Raw genomic sequence first — 25,302 nt, 5'->3', positions numbered from 1 at the left:
ACAGAGCAGGTAACCATAGAAACCTGTGGAGAAGAGCATTTAAACTAACAGGATTAGAGTGAAAGCGAGTGGCTCTGCTCCATTTCTGTTTTTGTTTCCAGCGTTATCTGTGCATATTCAAGATTAGACACTTCATATACCCTCGCCATAAGAGCAAAACAAGGGCCCTACATAGCCACTATGGCTCATTAACCACCAACAAAATGCATCACAGACGATGGTTCCTGTGTGGATTGTCACTTGAATTTCACATTCGGCCATCAAAGCCCCTGCTTGCTGGATGAGTAATGACTGTAACATCTCTATTTCCATGTCTCTGTTGCTCTTTCTGTCTGTCTGTCTGTCTGCCTGCCTGTCTGTCTGTCCTTCGCACTTTTTTTCTCTTCAGGGTTTTCTGCTCGTAGGTCGATGAATCGACAGGCTTTCTGAAAACAACAAGACACAGCACCGCTGGTTTACTAATACTGTGCCAATTTTTGTACTGTAAAAAATGGGTTTGTTTGTGTTCTTTTTTTTATATACCATTTTAATGTTTCTGTTGGGCTCTGCGATCTTGTCTGTAGCAAGTTGGAAATGTTCTGTTCTTTGAGAATCTGTTTTTGCTTGTTGATGATACTTCCAAAAATGATCTAGTGTAATGACCTGCCTCATTGTGAATGCATGACCAAGACAATATATTCAAGAAATATAATATACTCTGTGTTATTGTTACTGTTAAAAGGCTTTTATTGAGGTTTTATATTTGCAAGGAAATGTGTGGCATAGATAGTAAACTTTCATTTCTGTGTGGATTAAGTCAACTTTACTTGTTGGGAAAGTATAAGGACTGCTCAAATATATTTGGACTGTTTTTCATTATCAATATCAATCTCTTTAGTCCTTGACTAAGAAAAAGAAAAGATGTATAGGCATGCAGACAGAGAAACTGAAGGACACGTGCTGCGGACAAATTTAACGTATTGACAGGTATCCCTGAATAATGAAAACATAAATTCTGCCACTGCCTCCATAAACAGATTACCTTGCTCTTCATTGGCAATTCTTCAAAATGCATCAGCCTCTGTGCGAGTGCCATTTTTCTTAGTGTGCTCATTCTGCCATCGCATCATAATCTTTTGGGTCCCAGGTGGTGTTTGCTGAAACTGCAGCACTAATGTGCAGGGCAGCCACTAAAGACCAAACGTGAGTCAATATATCTTAAAAATAAACTTCAATGATAAACTATTAACAAAAATATAGGTCTTGAGGGCTTTTTAATTTAACATCTAAATCGTACTATGTTCAATGTGGTATAACGTATTATAATGTGTTAAATTCTAAATGTCGCGGAGGATTTTTTTTATTTTTCATCAGCTGTTTGGAATAAGCTGTAGAGTAAATGACTAATCGGTGAGTAAATGAATAAGTAACAACTTAAAAGAATTGTTCGATATCATGGAAAATACATTTATTCACTCCAATAGGCTATCTCAGTGGCAACTGTTTAAAACTTTGTTAAGATGTGTCCTAGATTTTGTTGTGTTTCATTGCAGCAAAGGTTGTCCAACTAAAACACAAGTCTGAAGAAGAAACGTATTTATGGGTACCTGATGTCCAGAATTAAAATGCTGCTGATATCAACAGATTGGTCTAGCAAGGCTGTTTCCCCCATTTCCAGGTCTTCTTACCCCTAATTGCCCATAAATCAAGTTTACTATTTTTACACTTTGGTTTTTGTACAGAATAAACTAATTAAATATAACATGTTACTCAGTGAGCTTTAATCGTGCCGTATTTGCGACCTTTGTAGAGAGCCTGTTTCCAGTCTGTATGCTAAGCTACACTAAATGGTTCTTGGCTGTAGCTTTGTATTTGCTGTAAAAACACAATATTGGTATTGATCTGTTCATTTTATTCTCAGTAAAATAGAAAGAGCCTTTTCCTTAAAACTCAAGTAATCCGTAACAAAACGTTGTTACTGAAGGGGAAAAGATGCTGCCCAGTTCGTATCTGACAGCTGTCAACTTGCTCCACTTATCACCTATTGAGCCTTTAAAATATCTATTTAACAGCATCATATCTCCTCTGCCTCTTGCCTTACATTAACATTTTGCCTACGTTTATGCATTCATCCTTTCAGTTTTTTTCTCTGCATGTTTGTGCTACCTTGTGGCTCACGCGCCACCCCTTCACTGTGACCTGACACCTGCTCAACGGCATCAGCACGCATGTGTGTATGCATGCATATGTGTGCCCTTGAAATTATCATAAGTGTGCGCATCTCTATATACGAGTGGGTGTAAAACATGCATGATCTCAGGTGTGTGTTTTTACATGATTATTCTACTTGTCTGTTACCTTGTCAAACTGCTTCGATTTTTAAAATAAGCATGAGTACCCTGCTCTGAGTCACACAAGCCTGCAGATTTAATGTTACAGATGGTGTTTTGGTAACAGAAAGCTGCCCACATGGCTTTTAGTTTTGATCGCAGCAGTTCGGTTCTATTGTTTTAAGTTCCAGCGAAGTTTCATCCAGAGACAAGAGGCAATCACACTGCCACTGTGGTCATTTGCTGCTTTCCAACGAGTCAGGGTTGTAATTTGAAAATGTATGTGCAGGGGCCACATTGTTTTTTTGATCACCCACTTTGCATTAACCTGTGGCTTTTTCTTGTCAGCTTATGTGTCTTGTTTATTCCCTTTCTTTGTCTTTATTTCAAATTAAAGATAGCTGTCAGCATGCCTAATTGATTTCATTGTGATTTTTAAATGTCCCTTCCAGTTGCTGAGAGTACTTTTTTGTTTTTCTGATTTTGCTATGTTATAGTTGGGAGATAATGGGTGGGTCCTATTTTCCCTGCTGTTGTTCATTTTGGATGAATGTCTTCTCTGATTTATTTAAACACATTTAGTTGAACTGGAATGAAAGCTGTCAAGAAAATGTCTGTTGTGTAAAATGTGCAAACAGAAAAGAATATTATATATAGCTTCTATACATATATATAAATATCAAAAGACAAAGTATAAACTATAAAAACTACCACTACAATCTTTTCTAAGAATGTATTTTGATTATGTAAATGAGCACTTTGATTCTGCTTGATTTAAAAGGAACAAAAAAAGGCCTATTCTTTGTCGTGTCTGTCATATCCTTTAGGTATGAGGGTAAAACAGCAGCATTAAACAAATGCATGATACTTTGTCTCCTGTTCATATTTAAAAAGCTCTGTCTCTTTACCAGCACTGTGTCAGTTAGTGAGACTGTTTTGAGCTTGTCTGGCCTGTCTCACGGGGCCCTGGACTGTAACAACTTTGTTGAGAGGTTCTTATTTTTTGGTGTTTGCGTATCGCTGCTGCTATGAACAACTCTGATCCAATCAGCCTCTGCTATAATGACCTTTGTTGTGTACTTAATTGAGGGTATTCCATTTAATGCATCAGCTGCAAGGACTTTGCATTTACTTACAAATAAAGAGAAACATTTACAGAATATGTAAACACATTTGCTTGGTTTGTTTTTCTTGTTTATATAAGAAAGAAACCAGAGTGGAAAGGTTTATTCAGCCAGTAGAAAGTGTTTAAGGTTGAGGCATTTTAGTTCGGGGGTGAGGTGCTCAGTTTATGAAGCAAACAATCCATTTACTTCCCCCTCCTCCTTTTCCTCCTCCTGTAAATGTTGGTTGTCATGGTTGAAAGAGTCGGCACTCAGAGTACTGAGAGTGCCATGACAACCTGTCAACAAATCAAGCCATCCAAACATGACAAAAGAACTCTGATTGGTGACTTACAGTCAGGTAGTGAAGTCCTAGCCTTTTTAATTACCACAGCAGAGTTTGCCAAGACCTTTAAGTAAGCTCTGTTGCGAGAAGACATAGTGCACCAAATCCTGCTGAAATTCAGTGCAGTGATTGAGCTCACAACGCAAATATTTTACTTGCCGTTTGGATCTAAAAGCACAAAAAAAGGACAGAAGGAAAAAAGAAAGAAATTACTAAGGAATTTCTGCATAAAGGTAGCAAAATAGTTGTCTTAGTATCAATATTACAGCTATTATCAGTGTCATGCTTCATGGGAAGAAGTTGGCCAAGCAGGTGCTGCTGCCGTCTGTGCTGGAAGACGATGACGCAGAAACAGAAAGTGGGAAGCTGCAGCTGGGGGAGGTAGGAAACCGACTATGCAGCCAAGTTTGCAAACTCTTGAGCAAGGGAAGTGTGAACGACCAGGTAGGTAAGATTAGATTCTTGAGACTGTTCAAAGGCAGAATTTCAAAAAGCTCGAGATTAAATAAGATATAGGAGACGGACTTTGGGTGAGAACTGAAAGCATGTTATAGACCTGTAAGAGCATAAAAGAGCATAATAGGTTTTAGAAATTGAGATCTTAACCAAATCTCTAGGCACGTCTAAGCACTTTCCTTGCCCTGGGCAAGGAAACACAGCCTCAAACGTACAGACTAAAGACCTGCTGCTTCCTTTTATAAACTGCTCTTTTGACCTGTGTACTCACATGAATGTATTTAAAAGAAGGGGCCTCAAAGTCATGTCCTTGTGTTTTAATTACACTTTTGGGTCCCACTGTATGAGAAATTCACTATCAGAGCTGTGCCCGAACATGTGCAGGACCTGTTCTGCTATGCTAACTAATTCTACTTATGTATTCTGGAAATAACAATATAAAGCATCACTGACTGAGACATATGTGAATGTACCATAAGCTTAGAAATAAAAGGAGTGAAAGGGAGCAAAAATAGCTTGTGGTTGAAGAGGTTAAAGAGAGGTGGGAAGAATGGAGTGGGAGGATAGGGAAGTACTTTCAAAGATTATAAAAACAGAAGGATACGATCTTAAAGACACAAGCCCACACTGATGAACTAAACACTGTAGGTATTGGTTTTATTCTCCTGGCAGTAAAATCAATCAACTCTGCTCACACAGGCAGCGTACAACAGACAGGTTTGACGAGTCACGATGTCTTACTTTCTCATTTTCCATCTAGCCAAGAATGAGCCAGACAGAGGTTGATATGCGTGGGCCAAAAGACCAACACTCAAGCCCTGACAGGAACGTGCTAGACAGAGGCACAAGACACGAGGAAGACGAAGAAAAGGAGCCTGAAGTACAGGAGTGCCTGAGCTCTGATGAGGACTATGATACAGATTTGGAGCTCGAAGGTATAATTTAATTTTGGCAACCAAAAGGAGATCAATTGGGTGGGAATGTTACAATATTTTATCATGTTTTGATAGCAAGTCTTAATTTGCTCTTGTTCACACCATCTAAGATAAGGCAAAGCCCTTTTGTCACCCATCTGTTTTTTTCCTATCTGCCTTTCCATTTTCTCAAACACCAAATGACTTTTAAAAAAAAAAGACACTCCTACATGCACCCACCCACATATGTGGAGTCCTATTCTGCATGTTAATGATTTCATCTCAGTCTTTGTGTCAGGCTTCCTTTTCACCAGAAATGAAAACCATCTGGTATGAATGAGCTTTCCTGACAGGGCAAAATCAACAACAAGGGATATTTCAATGTCCCACTCAAAAGGTCCTTCAATGGGAAAATGTGCAATATCACTCCTTTTTACACAAAAGGTACGGAGCGTGAACGACTGAGACAGAGTGCTGTCTTTATGTTGCAGGTAAGGAGGCGTCATACGATCTGACGAGGCAGACATGCTATGTGACAGCGTGTAAAAAGTTCCGGGTGGTCCCTGCCTCTTATTTCCTGCAGCATATGCAAAATAGCACACTGGTTATGATGCATCGTGGCCTGGGGCCTCAGGTATAGTAAAAAATAAGGCAACATTTTTAAAATTATTAGAAAGACAAAAAGGCTGATACTTTCATGGAAGGCTTTGGAGTTTGAGTTTCTGGTGACAAAAGAAAAGATTGTCAATAGTGCAGGGGAAGATGATTAATTTCTTTATTCTGTAGCTCTTTTTCTCCCTAAATGTTCCTATTTTATTATTGTTTTAAGAAATATGTTTATTGTTAGTATCATAAGTAATAATAATGCAATAATGATAATAATAATATTACCAACAAAAACATTTATACATGTTATTAATATTTTTGCTTTTTCATTTTTAGTCCAGTCCTTTTACCTGACCATTTTCAGAAGAATGTTTTTTCTGTGTTTAGTACTGACCTATGAATCACTCAGGCACAATGAATCAATGAAACAGTGAACTCATTTTAAATTTTATCTTTAGGCACTTTGTTGCTATCAGTTGGTTGTAAAATACATTAAGTACAGGAATAAATTAAGTTACCACAGTGATTTAGCCAGGTACAAAGCGAGACACTTTTGTGATACAGAAAAGTCTCACTTTAAATTCCAAGTAGCTTGCAAAACCATTAATCTTAGTTTGTAGTGCACCTGTGAAACCTACCCCTCCTGGAGCTGGGTTCTGCCAAAGGTTTCTTCCTGTTAGTCCTGTAAGTCTAGGCCACTACAAAACCTTCATTTTTGTCAGCTGTGGTTTTTGTAAAGACTGGCTGTGTATCAGGCAGGAGTAGGACCCAAAAGCAGGACATATAAACACAAGGGGTAAACTAAAAGCAGCTTTATTTAACTGAAAGTAGGTACAAAAGTCAGAAAACATGTAAAACCACATCAATGAGACTTCAGGGGCAATATACTGCAAGGGAGGGCAAAACAATGAGGAACAACACCACAAAAAACAAAGGGAGATTCTGATCATATATACATGTCAGGTAATTAGGATTAGAACACAGCTGAACAGAATCTAGCTAATGAGACAAGGTGGAAGGAGGAAAACTGAACATCGCATACACAGCACAGGAGACTATCAAAATAAGACAGGAAGTAACACACAGACTGAGAGCAAGACAGACACGTGAACTTAAATGTAATGGAATGAGTTTCCTCCATTTGTTGATAATGACTTTCACTCTAAGGCTTTGTAATTCTTTTTGGACAAATAAATGTCAATGATTTTGTTTCCCAGCTGTTCTTGACTTTCTTTAAGTCACTGCATGATTTGTTGTTTTTTCTATTTAAGCGATTTATTGATTTGACAGGTGTAGCAGTAATTAGGCAAAGGTATGGCTAAAGAAATTAGACTTAGCTTTTCAAAAAAATCAGTTTATTCACAGTTTATTCATGGGTTATAAATGGGGCAATTATTTTCTCACTTGGGGCCAGGTAGTTTTGGATAATCATCACATAAAAACTGCATTTTGTATCTACGCGGACAAATATGCCAAAAAAAAACCCAACCCCAGAGAGAGAGAAAATAAATCAGGAAAGAGCCAGAAAAAAAGTGTTAGCATAAAACTAAACTGGTAGTTTGGCTGCAGCTGGCTGTTATTTTCAGTGATAGAAAGTAGTCAACTGGCCACTAGACACTACTGAGGCCCAGCATTTCCCTCGAACCAAAAAGCAGTACCAAGAGAGGAAAAAGCTGAATTTACATTTGCCAGGTGGCCAGGAATACAAAGATGTCCTCTGACCTAACAACATTCTGCCCTACTTCGTGTTGAAATTTAGTTCTACCCAAACAGTAAAATCAGATATTGCGATTTTAAGGTATTTAAAAGAAATAGTATACTGAAGGTAAAAATTTTAACTGCTTTCCATCAGCTTTGTATTCATTATATTCTGTGCAATTTTGGGATTTACAGTAATCAAACTATATTAATATCAGAGTTAGAGTGTTATTACCCCAAAAACCACAAATTAAACTGGAGACTGAAACCAAAACTTATTTAAAAAAAAAAAAAAGGGGGGGGGCTATTTCAATAATTGAGTAATCTAAGTAGTTAGAAGTTAGAAATTTAAAATTTAGTTTAATAAATTCAAGTAGTTTTAGAGTTTTGTTCCAAACAGACCGCACCAGAGAAACAGCCACACTGTGTTTAATATAGTCTTTGCAGCACTTTATGATTTCTCCCTTAGTGCATTTCATTTATTAGACCTGTCAATCTACACCCTCAGCAGCTATGCCTGGAACATTTCAAAGCAGACAATACAGCTAATTTTTTTCACAGTTTTTAGCCTTATCAGGGTCACTGAAAACATTTTTATCTGGTGTTAAAAAGTCAACACATCATTCAACATATTTCTTTCTGGCTTTAAACAGACTTTAAAGAGATGATTTTCAAGCTATTGAGGGTTAGGTACCAAAGAAAATGATGACACCATTATAAAACTGCGGTCATGCTGTATTAAAAACTGACACAGAAGGTTCAGGCCAACCCCCACAACCCTTCTCTTTTTGTGTAGAATGGAAGAATATCTCTCTTTTCTCTCCCTGGCTCACTCATCAGATCAGTTTCACCTGATGGAGGATATTTGAAATGAACCAACTGTGCAAAGGTCCTCACATGCATGTGAAAACATGCGTGTGAGTACCAGCTAGGCATGTTCAAAATCTTGTAACAGTATTTTAGATTAATCCAGGCTTTTACTCAGTGTTACTAATTCAAAGTCACATGGCTCCTTCAGGATAGATGATCATGAGATCTTTAGTAGTCAGTTCTGTGTCCAAGTCCAGCGCAGAGCGAGATTCAAAGATTTCAGTTCTTTTTCAAGGACACGGAACATAAATGGATCATCCCCAACACTTAATCATCTGTCTCCTATTGTGCTGATCCTCCTCCCAACAAAATACTTTAAACCAACCGAGGCAATCAAAACTTCAAAAGTTCACTGTGGTAGCAGTAGTAGTGATGCTACATTGTAAGTTTTATTAATAAAGTAAGCTATTGCTTCTTGGTGAGAAAAACACAAACAAATAAACACCATTGCATTGTTTAGATCATTTTCATTTCCATGCACTGACTGCAGCTTAGATTTTTTGAACAAGATGATGTAGCTGTAGATGATGTAGATGATTTAGATGTTGCTTATTAATTTGAAGAGCAAGAGCTTTAGCCAGCCTTAAAGTTAGATATTGTTGATTTGTCTTCTCTCCACTATTTTGTAAACCTAATGTGCAAAGTTTGCAAGCGTCCTTGGTCAGATTTGTGGTCAAGTTCTTTGCAGCTAACAGATACTTATCAAACAAAGCACGATTTGCATTTCACTGTGATGTTTTTCTTGTCTTAGCTAGTGGTAATGACCATTAAAGTTGCAGTAATGGATTTTTAGATGAGATAATAAAATATGCTATCAGGATTTTTACCTTAAAACATGTACCAAATCTACTCAAAACACATTAACACTAATATTGCTTTTCCTACATGATCTCCATACATTTGATTTATGCAGCAAGCCGTATTGTTAATTGTCACATTTTATCCTAAAGCCCCATTACGCTTTTCCTGCATCCCGTCTACAGTACTTGTTGTTGACAGCATTTGACAGTTCCGTTTGTAACAAGATAATCAATGTTATGACTTACCTGTCAGTTGTTTTCATTTTGTGGATACATAGCTTTGATGCTGTAGTCTGTTATATAGACCTCACCAATACTTACTCCATTATTTCACCTCTTAAGAAAACAAGCTTCTGTTCTTCTATTTTCATTCTATTGATCTATGCTGATAGAGAAAACCTATTTAATTACATGGTCCTGCTAAACATTAGAGACAAGATTATTATAGTGTCACAACCTGAAATAAACAGATTTGCACTACATTTAGTATTAAACATTAACATTTCCATACATATACACATCATTAAGGTTTCTTTATTATTCTTACAATATACTCATTTAAAAAAAGAAGAAGCACAAAACATTCAACAAAACAAAATTTAAAATTGTATTTTTGTCAATTATGACCCCTATCTATCCCTAGTAATCGATACTAATTACTGTCCTTTTTTTCATAGTAATCAGTGTAAAATACCTCTTTGGTTTTACATATCCGACTGAGGGATGAATACATTCTTTCCAAAACTGAAACTGGTCAGGCAGGGGCTTTCAGCTGCTGCACAGTTTGACATTTTTACAGGCTTGCACTGCTCTATAATGGTGTAAATGAAAGTTATAAAAGATAAATTCATTCCTCAACCAGCTCATTCCGTAGGTTCCAGCACCAGGAACATCATTCAGACAGATTAAATTGGATTTTAAATATGTCTTTATCTGTCATACACAAAGGGTAAAATCAAAAAGTGTGACTTCCAAAGGTTATCTGTTTTATGTCTAGGAAATTGATACGCTTTTTAAATCTTACAGAAATTTACTTTGCTTGCATTTAAACGTGATATACCCCGATGAGGCAGATTCTGTCCTATTTATCATCAAGTCGACTCAGTTAAGGCTTCATGCACTCAACTTTCTCATTAGCCATGCTAGAAACAATAATTTTCATGTGCTGTGAGTTTCATTTCTGACCTACGCCTCCACATCGCTCCCTTCTGCTTCATTTGTCTTGTACAGGTTTAATATTCCCCTCTCTCTCTCTGCCCACCTGTGTGAGTACATCTTTTAACAGGAATGCAGATAAGAATATATACTGCTGTGAACAAACAGAAGAAATTCACTTTGAGGATGGGTTGGGGGGGTATGGTTGTGTATTTTCAGGGCACCAAAGCACTGGCGGTTCCCCTGGTAACCAACACTTCAATACTGCGGCTGAACCTGCGAGATAATTGGATGGAAGGCATGGGTGGAGCTGCTATAGCTGAGATGTTAAAAGGAAATTGCTACATTACAGGTGGTTTTACTGTGATTTACTGTGGACTCAACACGTTGTGTTCTTTTTTTCTTTATACTTCTTAATGGCAAAGGTGGGACCCCAACATCAACATATTCAACATTTTCCGCCAATAAATATAAAACACTTACCATCTCAAGTTTCCCTTTTATATCTGTTCTTTCTCATATTGCACTACTTGTATGTGCAGTTTGGAACATGAGAACACTCTAAAGAGAAGAACAACTCTACATATCATTATCCCAAAGCCTTAAAGTCCCATAAGGTGAAATTTATCCTATACACAAGATCATTGTTAGAACAAATCATTATACTGTGCAAGAAATTTTAATTTCCTGTAGGAACATGTTACTTTGTTGCAATTTATAATAAGATCTTGTGCAAACAACTTCAGATGCACACAGTCACATATTAGAGACAACACAGCTAATCAAGTTTTAACTCAGGAATGTCATGTTGTTTTTATGTATTTTTTACATAACATATTATATATTTGTCTGATAATTTCCACATTTTGTCTGATCAGTTCCTAACAACATTTAAATTTACAATAATGAATCACACCGCAGTGGGGAATATATTTCATCACAGTCTTACTGAAAGTGCAGTAACTAGTTTACGAATATTCCTCCATTGTTATCTTCTTCAATGCTATGTGTCAACATACTGCAGACCAGCTACCTGAACTTTACCCCCACAAAGGTTGATTATCTCATTAATAAATTTACATCTTCACTGTATATGATTCCAGATACAGTAGAAAATGAAAAAGCATCAAATCACAAGTATTTGATTCTCTGGTATAACTCTCAAAAATGCACCATAAAAGAGATAACTTGTAAGCTGGAGTGGAAATTGTCTCACCAATTTAGAAGATCATCATTTAGCAAATAGTTTGTTGCTCTATAAAAATAAATAAATAAAAAAATCCACAAAGCTAGAACATCTTCATCATTGATTGAAAAAATAAGAACATTTGAGTTGGCTTCAGTAATTCCTCCAAATCATCAATGTGTTTTTTTAGATTCCATTCCTACAAGAGTGTTCAAAGAAGTCCTACCATTAACCTTTAATGCTTCAATCTTAAATATGTCTCTATTAAGCTACATATCACGGGCCTTTAAGATGGCAGTAGTTAAACCACTATTTAAAAAGCTAATTATAAGCCAAGCTCCAACATTCTTATTCTCTCAGAAATAATAGAGTAGTTGTAAAAAAGCTAACTGATCATCGGTTGAGGAATGGTTAATTGAAAGAGTTTTAGTCGGGCTTCAGAGCTCATCACAGTACAGAAAGAGATTTAGTGAATGTTACAAATTATCTTCTTATGGCCTCTGTTAAAAAGTCCTTGGGCCAGGGCATGCGTTACCTGCATGGGAGGAGCATGATTCCCCCAGGGGCCAACAGCCAATCAGAATGCTCACCCATTCTCTCCTTGCTGTGGCAATTAAAAGTGTAGTCGGAGAGTAACGCTGCTGCAGGCAAGTTATGGACTTGAGTTGAATCGGACTAAGGCGGGCAAGTAACCACATCCTTACTTGCCAGAGAGTGTGTGTGTTCGATGTGGGCTCGTGGCAAATAAAGTTCTTCCACTCTGACATCATTCCCCGTCTCTGACCGGATTGTATTACCAGGTAACAGTACCGAATCACGTTTCAGAGATAGTGGTCCAGGGCGTCCGCTATAACAAGTGGTCCTCGGAGCCGGATCTGATCCCTGTAATAAAAGCATGGAAGAACAGCACGCCAGGAGACACCAGGCTCTTCCTGCCCATCTTCGAGGAGTGACTATCTCCCCCGGGGGAGATCATCACTTCCCAGATCAGCACACACTCCCCCGCCGCGTTGGAGACATGAGGAGGAGCCTGGTGGGGCTCATGGATCTCCTCGGTCTGAATCTCCGGTCACTCAGGATAGTTTCCAGTCTGGATGGGACATCAGGGATCGATGGGAAGAGGACACCGAAATGTTGCAGCAGGAGAATAATAGATTGAGAAGCGAGCAGAAAGCCTTGCTGGAAGCATTGGACCAGTTGCGATTGTAGAATGCAGAGCTGGCTAAGAAAAGTGACCAGAGAATGGGCCAGCTTCACCCCCAGGCTACAAATGAGACAGAGCAGTTACGTGAGCAACTCAACCACCTCAGCAGTGTTATTACTCAGTTGCAGAGTGCATGTGATACACGACCTCCTCAACAGTTCAAGCGAAGGGACCAGTCTGCCAAGCTGGATCGGCAGGCCAGTCCTGGCCATCACAGTGGAGCAGAGTCTGATGGTGGCAAGAAACTGCATGCAGCTTCAATCCAAGGAGTTAAGGGACACATTCTCCCAGGACTTGATATGACAATGCCATATGAGGGGGCTCTGCGGGAACCTGTTAGGCAGCCAGATTCAGCTTGTCAGCACCCTTAAGAACATATAGCAACACGCCGGCATTCTCTCGAAAGGTACGCTGTTCATTCCAGACATCTTACCCGTCCCTCGAAGAGGATGGCAGCATCGGTATTGGACACCCAGCACCCTCGACGAAGAAGTTGTGATTACTCACCTGAGGGTTTCACCTTGTCAGAGAGAAAACAGCATGCAGCATCATCGTGTCACCCTCGCAGTTTGGACAGGGATTATTACCGTTTCCCAGAGCTGCCAACTGGAGGTTGGGATTGCCCCCATCGAGAGTATGGGTCGCATTACCAGGCCCCTCCAAGACCCGCGCACTCGGAGTACTATTCGTACTCTAGATCCCGACAGCCGAGCCCGGTGGGGGGTCAGGAGCGCTATTATAGGGGGTCAGCACCTACAATCCCATATTTTGTACACCCAAATCCTCAAGAGTTTGCAAGGCTGAGGATCGCATTGGAAAAAAATATCCTCCCAGCCGACGCAACAGAACAGTTTAAATTCCAAATACTGGTAGACCATCTTAAGCTGGAGGAGGCCCTGCTTATTGCTGACTCCTATAGCCATTCTAGGCACACTTATACCAACACAATGGATGCCCTCAACCAGGAGTATGGACAGCCGCATCAACTGGCACTCCAGCGTATAGCAGAGTTAATGGACGGGCCACCTGTTATGTCAGGAGATACCAAGACCTTCAGGATGTTTGCACTAAAGGTAGGCTCCCTGGTCAGCATGCTTGCACAATTAGGAAGGAAAGGAATTGTGGAGCTGGAATTTGGGTCCCACGTGTCAAGGTTGCTTGAAAAACTGCCGCATGATTTGAGGTCCAGCTTCCGTCGATATATTCATCTTCAAACCATCCCCATTCCTACACTGACTGACTTCTCACACTGGCTTGAATATGAGCTGCAGGTGCAAGTCGACATGGCATGGTTCAGCTCAAAGAGAGCAACGTTTCTGATGGCAGAGGACAGGAGGATGTTCACCGGTAAGACAACCACAATACTGTTGAACACTGAGCCCCAAGAATCTGGTGCCGCTCCAACAGTGGCAGCAGCCAAACACAATGGGAAGAAGTATTGTCCTTATTGCAACAGCATCGATCACTCTTTAAACAACTGCTCAAATTTCAGACAGCTACACAAAGCACAAAGGCATCACTGGATCAAGAGTAACAACCGGTGCTGGTGCTGTGGGAGGACCCACCATGCTGCAGAATGCGATCTAAAGATGCGCTGTAAGACATGCAACCAACAACATCTCCTTGTCCTCCACAAACTCAATGACAGGTCCACTAAAAATGTGCAAGCCGCCCAGGCCTCTTCTGCAACAACAGGCTCAGGTACTACACGAGTTGGAGAGGAAGAGTTGTACATTGACAAACCACTAGGAGGATGTAAAGTCCTATTGAAAATCAGTTTTACTGAGGAATGGCGATCGAGTCCTAGAGACTTATGCTGTCTTGGATGACGGGTCTGAGCGGACCATCCTTCTCAGGACCACTGCGCAGCAGTTAGGGTTAAAGGGGCAGAGCAGAGGTTGTTAAAGTCATCAGAGAAGGTCCTTTTCTACACAACTGAGATTCAGAGACTACAACGTGAAGGTTTTGTTGTCAAGCTTGAGCCTGGAGCTGACAACACTCCTGCTAGCTGGTATATCCCACACCAAATGGTGCAGCATAACGGCAAGAATCGAGTTGTGTTCAATTGCTCATTCCAGTTCCAGGGGCAGAGCCTCAATGACCATCTCCTCCCTGGACCTACTTTGGGGCCAACCCTCCTGGCAGTGCTTTTGAGGTTTCGACAGCACCCCGTCGCCTTCAGCAGCAACATCCGTAGGATGTTCCATCAGGTCCGCCTACTAAAAGAAGACCAGCCACTCCTCCGATTCCTCTGGCGGGACTGTAAACGTGACGACCCCCCTTTTGTATAGGAGTGGAGAGTACTCCCTTTCGGCACCACATGTAGCCCCTGCTGCGCTATCTTTGGGGAAGACGTCCGTGAGACTGTGATGTAATCATTCTATGTCGACAACTGCCTCCGGAGCTTGGCGACAGAGGTAGAAGCTAAAGTACTTGTGGAGAAACTACAGAAGCTTCTGGCTGATGGAGGTTTTGAGTTAAGACAATGGGCCAGTAACCAGCCCTCAATCATCAGCCACCTGCCCCCAGAGCTTAGATCAGACAGCACTGAGCTCTGGATCACACATGGCAAACCTGATCAGAAAGAAGCTGCACTGGGGCTCCATTGGCACTGCTCATCAGACAGGCTGTACTACAAGCTCCACACTCTTGACCATCCTCAAGTGACCCTGCGCACAGTCTACAAGGTTTTAGCGAGTCAGTACGACTGACTTGGCTACATTGTGCCATACACCACAAGAGCTAAGATTATCGTTCAGCAGATGTGGGCTTCACGGACTGACTGGGATGACCCCAACCTTCCTAAGGACCTTCTCCAGGCCTGGAATGAATGGGAGCAGGACTACATGGATGTACTATAGATTGGAGGTTTAATAGTCATGTGTTCACAAGATTAAAACAAAAAACAAGCCCAATTAATCTTTAGATGGATATGAAAAGTAAATGAGTCATGTTTACTGAAAAACACTGAAGCCAGTGATACCATGCTGTTATCATCAGCAGGCTATCAAGCTCCATTGACCACTCTATCATGTTTATGTGAACGATAAAGATAATCTTTTTCTGTTGAGGCTGGCAGAATTGTTGTAAGTATAAAACTGGTTTAAACAGAACGTTTGACCTTATGACTTATAGAAAGTGAAGGTATCACTGAATACAAGATAATGGTGGAGGTCAGCGTGAATGTCTGTAAATGTGCACACTTACAAAATGTTTTACTGAGAGACACAAATGTTGACCTAAGGGTGGTGCTTGAAGAAAACTAGCTTATTGGGATTCATCATTAGAGCAGTCTATCCAGTCTGTTTCAGTAAAAGCTAAAGCATGTTGCAGCTGCTGCTGGTGCTAGATAAAATATTAGGGATCAGGAGAAGTAGTTATAATTCAGTTTCGGGGGGGATAGGAATGCCTGTAATCTTGAACCAAATTGCTGGTCCAGTTGATTTGCTGCAGTTGAAATGCACATTGTCACTATATACTAAATGCATCATTTCTCAGTTACTTTTGTGTTTTGTGTTTTCAGATAAGCCATCAAAAAATCCAACTTAATTCATTTTTAATTTAAAAATTAGTTGATTAACTTAAATAGTATGCAATAGCTAGGAAGGTCATTTCAGACACATTGCTATAGTAGTGAGAAGACAGTATCTAAAAACAGTGATTTATTTTTCAGATTCAAAAGCTTTATCAAATGCACTCCCCACCTAAACCTATCGCATTTAAACTGAATTTTCCTCTACCTCCTCCCAAAGGAAATTTACTCCAAAAATAGAGACAGTATGTGAGAAATATGTGAAATTCAGAAAAAATAAAGCAGAGGAAATGATTCATCTTTTTTTGTGAAATACTGTACTGCAATAATGACAATTACCAAATGCTCAAAAACATTTTGAGAGTGCTATTTGGTCTTTTTGGAACCTTCTTGTGTTTAGTTTACTTGCCACTTTTATTGGTCTCTTTTCACCTTGCATGATGTTTCAATTTGTGTGTCAATCCCAGAGGTGGACCTGTCCAATAACAATCTAGAGGTTTATGGAGCCAAAGCCATAGCTGGTATGCTTAAAGAGAACAGCACCCTGGTGAGACTCATTCTGTCAGGAAACCATTTTACAGACCGGTCCACTGAACACCTCTGCCCAGCGCTGATCACCAACACCAAACTACAGCACCTCGACGTCAGCTACAATGCTCTGGGGGAGAGTGCAGGTAGCAAAGTAATTAGTTTTGTAAAGGTCTCATAGTTTCTATAAGGCTGTAGCCTTTCAAAGATTGAAACAGTACCCATGACTCCAGTTTTTATTAAGATGATATTAAAGATTTGTGCAAGAGATACAGTTTTTCACATATTTTCCATTAACAGCACCAGATAACTGAACTTCAGGACCTAGAAATTATATGTTGCATCAATAAATCGCAAAAGACCTTAAGGCAGTGTGGAGAATAGGATGTAAATTCTTTTTCTTTGCTTTTCATCTTAATTTGGGCCTTTAAAAAAATCTGCCCTCTGATTTCCTGATTTCCACGAGAAACCAGCAGCAGAGATTAGAAGGCACAGACAAGATCCATTACTAATGTTGGCCTAAGGTGTAGCTGCTAGTTTTAATTTTGGTTAGCCAGATAGGATTAAAGGGTTAACTGGGCAAACTGGAGAGCACAGTCCAAAATATTAGTGTAGACTACTATAATTTCCTATATAATTGTCCTGTAATTTCACTTACAGTGTAGATAAAACCATTGAAAATATAAGGCACACAACTATTTAAATACACTCATTGGTGCATAGTTTCCCTTTCCATCTTTTGAAGATAGTTTTTAAAGACAAGCAAAATAATTTATTTAAGGATTTTATTGCCTAAAATCAACGTTATTCTGTGTTTACTTTTCTTTTTTATCTGTACATAAATGAGTAGAACAAAATTGATATAGGATTTTTAAGGCCAAGAGATAACAATACAGAAAATTGTATATACATATTAGCCAGTATTCGTTTTTCTTTCAGGCACACAAAACATAAACAGATTTCCTAGCATTTGTTATCTATAGTTATTTGTCTAGAGTGCCCTCTGTTGGACAAACTATGTAATGCCAATACTCATAACATGGCTAAAGAATGTTTCTCCCACTACTTACTTACTTTTTTTTAATCACACGTTATAAATACTGATATCTGTAGATCAGCAAGTAGTAATATCGGCCTTTGTATCAGCCCACCCATAAATTGGTTGGATACCATCAATGATTATTTTCAATATGCCAATAGCTGCTGAAGTCATCGTATATGCTATTTTTGCTCTCTTTTCCATTTATAATTAATGTACAATAAAGGCCTGTGAAGTGACTATTACTGCAGATTTATTTAACATTAGGACTAAACTGTATGTAAGCATGTAAGCAGAAGGGGGGTGGGAGAGGGGTTCTGCTGTCATAAAAGATTTTGCCATAATGGTGCAGCCTTATCTCCAAGCAGTCATAAGACAGCATGCAGCAGCAGATTGTGGCATTCAAAGGTCAAGCACATTTCGCCTTCATTAAAACCTCTTTCAATTATCATGCGGATGAGCTTTGTGACAGGCACCTTGTGGAAGAATGGCAGACCAGAGCACTGAGCATCTGATATAGATAATTGAAAATAAATCTACATGAGGGAAAGAGGACACCACCATATCTTATCGCTATGATTCATCCCCACATGCTCTATCCTGTATTCCTCAATGCTTCTGCTGATATGTCAAAGTACATTTTTATGTGTTTTAAGCGCACTCTAGCATGTACCAAAAGTGTACCAGTCAAACACACTGACATTCATGCTATGGCATTATGGCTTTTCCAGCTGAGCACATTATCTTGAGTGATTATGAACCACCGAGTGTCATGCAGTTTTTTATATTTATGGAAAATGTCAGTGACATGATGAGGGGTATATATTTTTGTCCAAGATAGTTACCTCTATAGTCGTCACTCAGTAAAGCGTTAAGGGAATATAGTGGAGATGATACAGTGCTTTGAAGAGCAGAGTTTAAAAAAACAAAAAACAAAAAGTTTTTCTGATTATGTATAATAATTCATAAACATGTCTAAACTATCTTGTTACCATTTTTACACATTATATTATATTATATAATGTGTATCTAATATATTACATTAGATACACATTATAATTATAATTATAATTATTCACTATTTCTAAACAAGCCTTTATATGAGGATGAGTACATTTCATTGTTTTAAAAATGCAATAATGCAACTATTTATTTTATCAAATTGCTCTGAATTATTCTTATGTTCATTTTCTATTTTCACAAGGGGAACACATGGGAGATGCTCTGTCTGAGAACACCGGGCTGAGATCGCTAAACCTGGCATGGAATTGCATTCGACAAAAAGGAGCAGTAATGCTGGCCAATGGTCTTGGGGTAATACACTTGGACATGAATGTGTAAATCCTAGATTAGCTTTCTGACCTTATGCAAGACAAAGAAGATCTAATGGTACAGTGAAAAATAAGACTAAAGTACATTGATTAGTTGAAGCCATCAAATAACAAATTATCCTAAGTTAAAATAGCGGTATGTCAAATGAAAGTGGCTAAAAATATCACATCTGGTGTTAGGCATAAATAATTTACCAGTCAAGTAAAAATATTTAACTTCATGTGCATAACCAAAAAATGTATACTTGAATCTAGTAACCCTCCATTTTCTAACTCCACATCCCAGTTACATCAGATTTTGCACAACTTCCCCTAAAGCTATGAAAGGCTTTATATAACTTCCTCATATCTGCATTTGTAACCAATGAAACCAGTAAAAAAAAAAAAAAAAACACAAAACATGAAAGTAAGTCCCTCTTTAAAATGGCCTTGAACTGAAAAATTGGGAATCCAATAAAAGGAAAGTACAAAAAAAAAAACGTTTGTGAACTGTACCTTTGGCCACCCACCTTTGACAATATTTATACATAAAGCGATCTGTTTATCTGAATTGATAATGACTGAAATTTTGACTAAGTGGAGTGGAAACTCCCAAACCAGGGATACTTATCTGGTAGAAGAATTATAACAACATCATAATGATGCTACACTGACATCAAAACCTATTAAGATTAATAATATGTTTTTTTTTAAATGATTTTTTTAAATCATTTAAAAAAAAAAAAAAAAAAAAAAAAAAAGATTAATAATATGGTAATTGCTAATTGCAGACGACATCTCATATCTTGGCTGACTCCCTTATCCTGCTTTGTGAAGCAGCCCCCCAGGCAGGTATTCATCAAGCATCTCACTGCAAGAGAAGCTATACAGTAGTTTTCCTTTCCCTATCTTATTGACCAACATGGCCAAGTGGACCCTGATCACTGGCAGGTGTGATTGATTCACACCCTGGCAGGGATTTTTAATTCAGAATCTATACTTCACTGTCATTTTTAAAGTAAGATATTTCTTTTGTTGAGATTTAATCTTGTTAGAGAACTTGTTCAAGTTGTCCCTTTAAGTATTGATACATTCTTTTGTGTGTTTCAGGAAAATGTTTTTCTTAGAATACTGGATCTGTCATTTAATGGCTTTGGGAAAGAAGGAGCCAGTGCTTTAGGACAGGCTCTTAAAGAGAACAATGTTTTAGAAGAGTTAAATATCAGGTATGTGTCTTTGTTGTGTTACTATCGAATGATCAGATTAGTGAGTAGAAATTGAGAGCTCAAGCCACGATCATTTTCACAAATTAGAATTCACAATCTTATCTTTCACATTGTTTATAAACTTCCTGGCGAGTTCAAACTACTCTTCCAGACTGATTCTAATCGATCTTAAATGGTGATTACCCTTTTTCTTAAAGAAAGAAATCAAATAATCCAGTTTCCTCTGCCGTTTGCTTAACTTTTTTAGTAAAACAGAGCTTGCTTTACAAATTCACTTGGATGAATAATGCCATTTAAAAAAGTAACACTTTATGATTGCTTCCCTCACACTCCAACACACACTCTTGTTTTCTGCTTTTGTTTCTCGCCACAGTAACAACCGAATACCCCCTGAAGGAGCGATCCACCTCGCCATGGGCCTCAAAGTAAACAAGACAATCAAATCCCTGAATGTAAGCTGCTGAAAAGAGATTGGTTCTAGCTTCACGAGCAATGGGGGGCATCAGTGGATAAAATAGGATAAATAAATGGATCAGTGTACTTCATTTTAATGTAAATGCTCAAGCTGAATTGTCAGGTGCTCAGCTCAGCTGACTGAAAAAGTTATAGAGAACATGCTAAATTGAGTTAAATTCTGCCAATCGGATACTGACTGCTTGTGCGCTCCTGTGTTCGAAATCTTTCATAGCATATGCAAGTTTTAAAATGTACGCAAACTAATGAACAATCTTTGAAGATTAATCAATTGAAAATTCTTTGATATGCGAAGCATCCAAATATTCCTGAAACAAATTATACTTTGTTTGAAAGCATAAAGGTTCACAATAAAATAATAAAATCATTGTGAGAAACTCAGACTAAGCAACAATAGCAGCAGTTGCTTCTTTTAATATGATAGCACACTAACCCAATTGTGAATATAGCTGAAATAGTAGTCCTGGGTGGTCTTTGTCATTGTTTTTTATTTTTTCAGCTTATAATGCTTTCAGGCGGTGAAAAGTCTGTGCTGCCGGCAGGACATTTAAGCACTTGTACTCTCTTTCTAAGAAGCAATTGTTTTGATAGCTGCAGTATATTGTTTTTAGCATTGTCTTTTTCAGACCTTCTTAAAAAAGATGTTGTTTGGATGACAGCATATTTTGCCCAATATATAAAATCTGTTTCAGTCATGATGATTCCTTTCCAGAGGCACGAGCTGCAATTTCCATAGGCATTGATATACCCCCATACCATCAGAGGTATGCAGGATTTTAAACTAAGTTTTGATAATAAGTCAGACAGTCCCTCTCCTCTTTAATCTGGAGGATGCAGGGCCCATGATTTCCACAACGAGTTTCAAATTTTGACTTGTCTAACCACAGAACAGTTTTCCACTTTGCCTCAGTCCATTTTAAATTAGCTTTGGCTGACAGAAGATGGCATTTCTGGATAATGTTCACATATCTTTGCATCACCGAGCTTTAACCTGCATTTGTGGATGGCACGGCGAACTGTGGTCACAGAATTCTGGAAGTGTTCCTTCGTTCAGTTTCCCTGATAGACACCCTGTCTGTTTTTAAAGGCAGTGCTGCTCTAAGATACTCTTTTCATACCTAATCATTTTCCCGACCTGTACTCAGTTTTTCCAGATGTTTCTTTCTAGTAAGCTATTTTTTTAGCCTTTTTTTACTCCTCTTTGGAGACGTGTTGCTGAATTAAAAATGGCATAATATTCTTCATGAAATAGTAAAATGTCTTGGTTTAAGCATTTGAATTGTTTTCTATCTTCTACTGTGAATAAAATATGAGTTTATGACATTTTTACATTTCATTACATTTTTTGCTCTCTGTTTTATTTTGTTTCTGTTAACATTTTCATTTTGGAATTGTGTTTGCACCTATACTGACTTCATTATTTGAAATGCTGTATAAGATTCAAAATTATTCAAAGTAACACTCAGGTATGCCGTTCAGCTGGGTTAGTTACGACGTCGGGAGCAGTTAGGAGAACAAAATGATACAGAGACTGTTCAGGTTGCTTTCCCAAAATCAACTCAAAGGTTTATTCATCAGACAACAGTTTATATAGAGGAAAAAGGTTCGTGTGTCAGCAGATTCTCAGTTCAAACCGGTACAGACCAAATAAGGAAACGTCTTCCTGCCCTCTGAGCAAAGAAGTATCCTTTGTATAGTTTATCAGTTCAACTACAATTTATGATTATCCCAGCAAAATACACTCCTAGACATAGAATACAGAGTTCTTTCATTAGTGAATTCTGAAACAAACCACCTGGCCTTTAACGAGCCTTGTTCTAAGAGATAAAGAAGGGAAGATGGGAGTAAGGGAGTGATCTCTGTGGTGTTTTCAATCTTGAGGTACCATCCTGTGATTCTTACACATTAATTCTTGGGTCACAGAGAAAGAGAAAAACAACTAGTAAATGGGCCTTATTGAGTAACAGTTTTCCTGTATAATATCACTATAAAACAATATCCTGTAAATGCTACCATGGTATCAAAATATCACAACAGTGTGTGTGTGTGTGTGTGTGTGTGTGTGTGTGTGTGTGTGTGTGTGTGTGTGTGTGTGTGTGTGTGTGTGCGTGTGTGTGTGTGTGTGGTGTTAAGAAGGTGAATTTGTATCTGCTTCTATTATTTCAGCTGTATTTTTCCTTGTATATTGTTTAGATTGACTCTGGAGAATTACATAATGCAAATTTTGAATTAAAATAATAATAGACCAAAACCATCCCAGGAATAAAGGAATAAGCTGGCATTTGGGGACATACCATAGATATAAATGAATGTCTACCTCTACCAGCTGGTTAGTTTAGTGGAGTATAAACACTGAAAAATAGTGGCTCTGTGATTACACAGTCTGCCTAACACTGTCTGACGTGTTGTAGTTTGTTTAATCTGTAGAAAAACTAAAGCGTAAGGAAAAACAGTTTCCAGTTTTATGGGAATTACAAGTACAGCTTTCTTGGCATTAAGCGGTATAACAGCAAAGACTCCAGGAAGTTATTGGTTCCTTCCCAGAACCCACATAAACAGCTAATTATCATTTTTACAAAAAAAATTGCATTCAACTAGTTAATTATTGAATTTCATAAGTGCTCTTGGCTGGACTTGGCTAAGTTAATTGACTAACTTCACGGGAGCTGAACAGATGTGAGAAGTGTACCGATTTTGGCATTTAAATCTCCACCAGAATAAGAAAACATGATGAACTATTTTTTGTACATAGCTTCACTGAGGAGATATGATGATATGAAGGGTAGAAATATTTTTTAAAGTCAATAATAGGAAGGTTCTTCATCACTTGCCTATCCAGAACATAACAATTTTTGCTGTTTTTTCTTGTGTACTGTGTGTAACCAGATTGGTAGGAACCCCATCCTGAATGCTGGATGCTATGGGATCCTTAAATCTGTACAGGACAACCCAGATTCAGCCTTGGAGACTTTAGACTTTTCAGTAAGTCACACGTCTTAGGTCCTTGACATTTTTTCCAAGTGTTCTCTTATTCACTAGTTCCTCTGTGTATCACTTTCTCTAGGACATCACAGTAAGCCGGGATTTTGACGACTTGTATACAGCAGTGAAAGAAATATTCCCTGCGCTTAGAGTAAATCATGGGGGCCGCTTTGGCACATTCAGCAAAGCAAAAGCTTGAAAAGTGTTACTGTAATTGCTGTACTTTTATGCCAGCAAAGATGGAAGAAATCTTGTCAAAGCCCTATGGACGTTTTCATCAACAGATAAACCAAAGGATGCATGCCTGCAAAAATATAACTTTTAAAAAGATGTCTTTTTTTGTTGTTAAAGAGCCATGAGAGCATATCCTTCTGAATAAAATGCACTGTGAATAAATAAAACTTCTTAAATACCCAATCAATTGAAAATAAAAGCAATTCAGATGCTCATTTTCCAGTAGAAACACCATGTGTGTAGTGTTTAAAACAAATTTATTTGATGAAGTCATAGAAAATAGGCATAAAATAGAGGTATTGAGTATGATTCTTTTTAGATATGATCTGATTTGATGTTATATAATGTCAGTGGGTAGAATGATGGAGAGGATCAGAGAGCACTGTATTGTGTATGAAAAGAAGTGAAAGTGGGTTGCACAAAAAGGATTTAAGTACTGCATGACTAGTCTAATAGAAAAACCAGCTTTGAAAGAACAGTCCACTATTAGATAAGAGACCTGTTTACTGAGGCAGGACAACTCGAGCTGTGTTAGATACATACAGTGAGCTGTCATTTGTATGCATGTACTGTATCTCTCCCACACACCACTAAATGATCTTAAGCCAAGTTATTTTATTCCAGAACACTGTATGTAACATGTAATGTATATGCATTTGAATACATTTGACAACTAATTGGTTTATTTTGGGGCTTTTTAATAGCTTGTAGGGATTTGGGTCATCTTACGACTACATTTGCATATTTTTTCATTAACAAATAATCAATACTTATTACTATTACTACTTTAGTTACATATGTACTGTATCATAGAATTAAACCCTCTGATCATTTGGCTGCAAACAACATAAAATGATTTTGAAATCAGTCGAACTATTGCATATGTGATAAACACTTACTGGCACAACTTCACCTCCTTCCAAAGTACATGGAAAGGAGCAATAGTCTAGAGATTGAAGCTTTCGTTGGGGGTCACAGACAGAAACCCATAAATAATAAAGTTGTTCTTCATACAACAAGTTGCTACAGGAGTTTCAACCTCTTTACAGTTTGTTAGGTGCACCTGTTCAGTTGCTACACTTAGCTATGTAGACATGGTCAAGATGACCTGGTGAGAATCAAACCAACCAACAGGATGAAAAAGAATGGGGATTTAAGTGTTTTTGAACGTGGTATGGTTGTTGGTGCCAGACAGACTAGAAACTACACTGGAACTTTCTGTATAACCTAAGGATTTCAGAAAGAATGGTCAGGAAAATAAGAAAACGTCTCATGAGCATCAGTTCTCTTGGGGGAAAAAACATAAAACTGAGCTATGCAGAAGAGCGTC

At 38.3% G+C, this 25,302-nt stretch overlaps 2 protein-coding genes across 4 annotated transcripts in view; both read left to right on the top strand.

Moving 5' to 3' along the window:
• The window catches only part of nos1 (nitric oxide synthase 1 (neuronal)), a 40,184-nt gene extending 36,758 nt beyond the window's left edge, over window positions 1-3,426 (top strand). The window contains exon 29 of the mRNA XM_080893856.1: window positions 389-3,426. Within this exon, the coding sequence (XP_080749982.1) occupies window positions 389-404 (16 nt within the window). The 3' untranslated portion in view covers window positions 405-3,426. The remainder of the gene's footprint in view (window positions 1-388) is intronic.
• Window positions 3,427-3,749: 323 nt separating this feature from the next.
• Window positions 3,750-24,867, top strand: lrrc74b (leucine rich repeat containing 74B). Of its 3 annotated transcripts, none has more exons than XM_080894733.1 (10): window positions 3,750-4,139; window positions 4,975-5,149; window positions 5,620-5,762; window positions 10,477-10,609; window positions 16,647-16,853; window positions 18,951-19,060; window positions 20,167-20,282; window positions 20,656-20,734; window positions 23,643-23,738; window positions 23,821-24,867. In XM_080894733.1, exons 1-10 carry the CDS (start codon window positions 4,041-4,043, stop codon window positions 23,935-23,937), a joined length of 1,275 nt encoding a protein of 424 aa, XP_080750859.1. In that variant the 5' UTR covers window positions 3,750-4,040; the 3' UTR covers window positions 23,938-24,867. The 3 variants fall into 3 exon arrangements, with proteins under 3 accessions (XP_080750859.1, XP_080750858.1, XP_080750860.1); XM_080894732.1 differs by having other exon boundaries at window positions 3,750-4,202; XM_080894734.1 differs by lacking the exon at window positions 3,750-4,139 and adding an exon at window positions 4,223-4,858.
• Window positions 24,868-25,302: the final 435 nt, after the last annotated feature.

Source organism: Rhamphochromis sp. 'chilingali' (assembly GCF_963969265.1).
Source record: "Rhamphochromis sp. 'chilingali' genome assembly, chromosome: 10".
Classification (NCBI taxonomy): domain Eukaryota; kingdom Metazoa; phylum Chordata; class Actinopteri; order Cichliformes; family Cichlidae; genus Rhamphochromis; species Rhamphochromis sp. 'chilingali'.
This window is presented reverse-complemented; position numbering and strand designations above follow the sequence as displayed.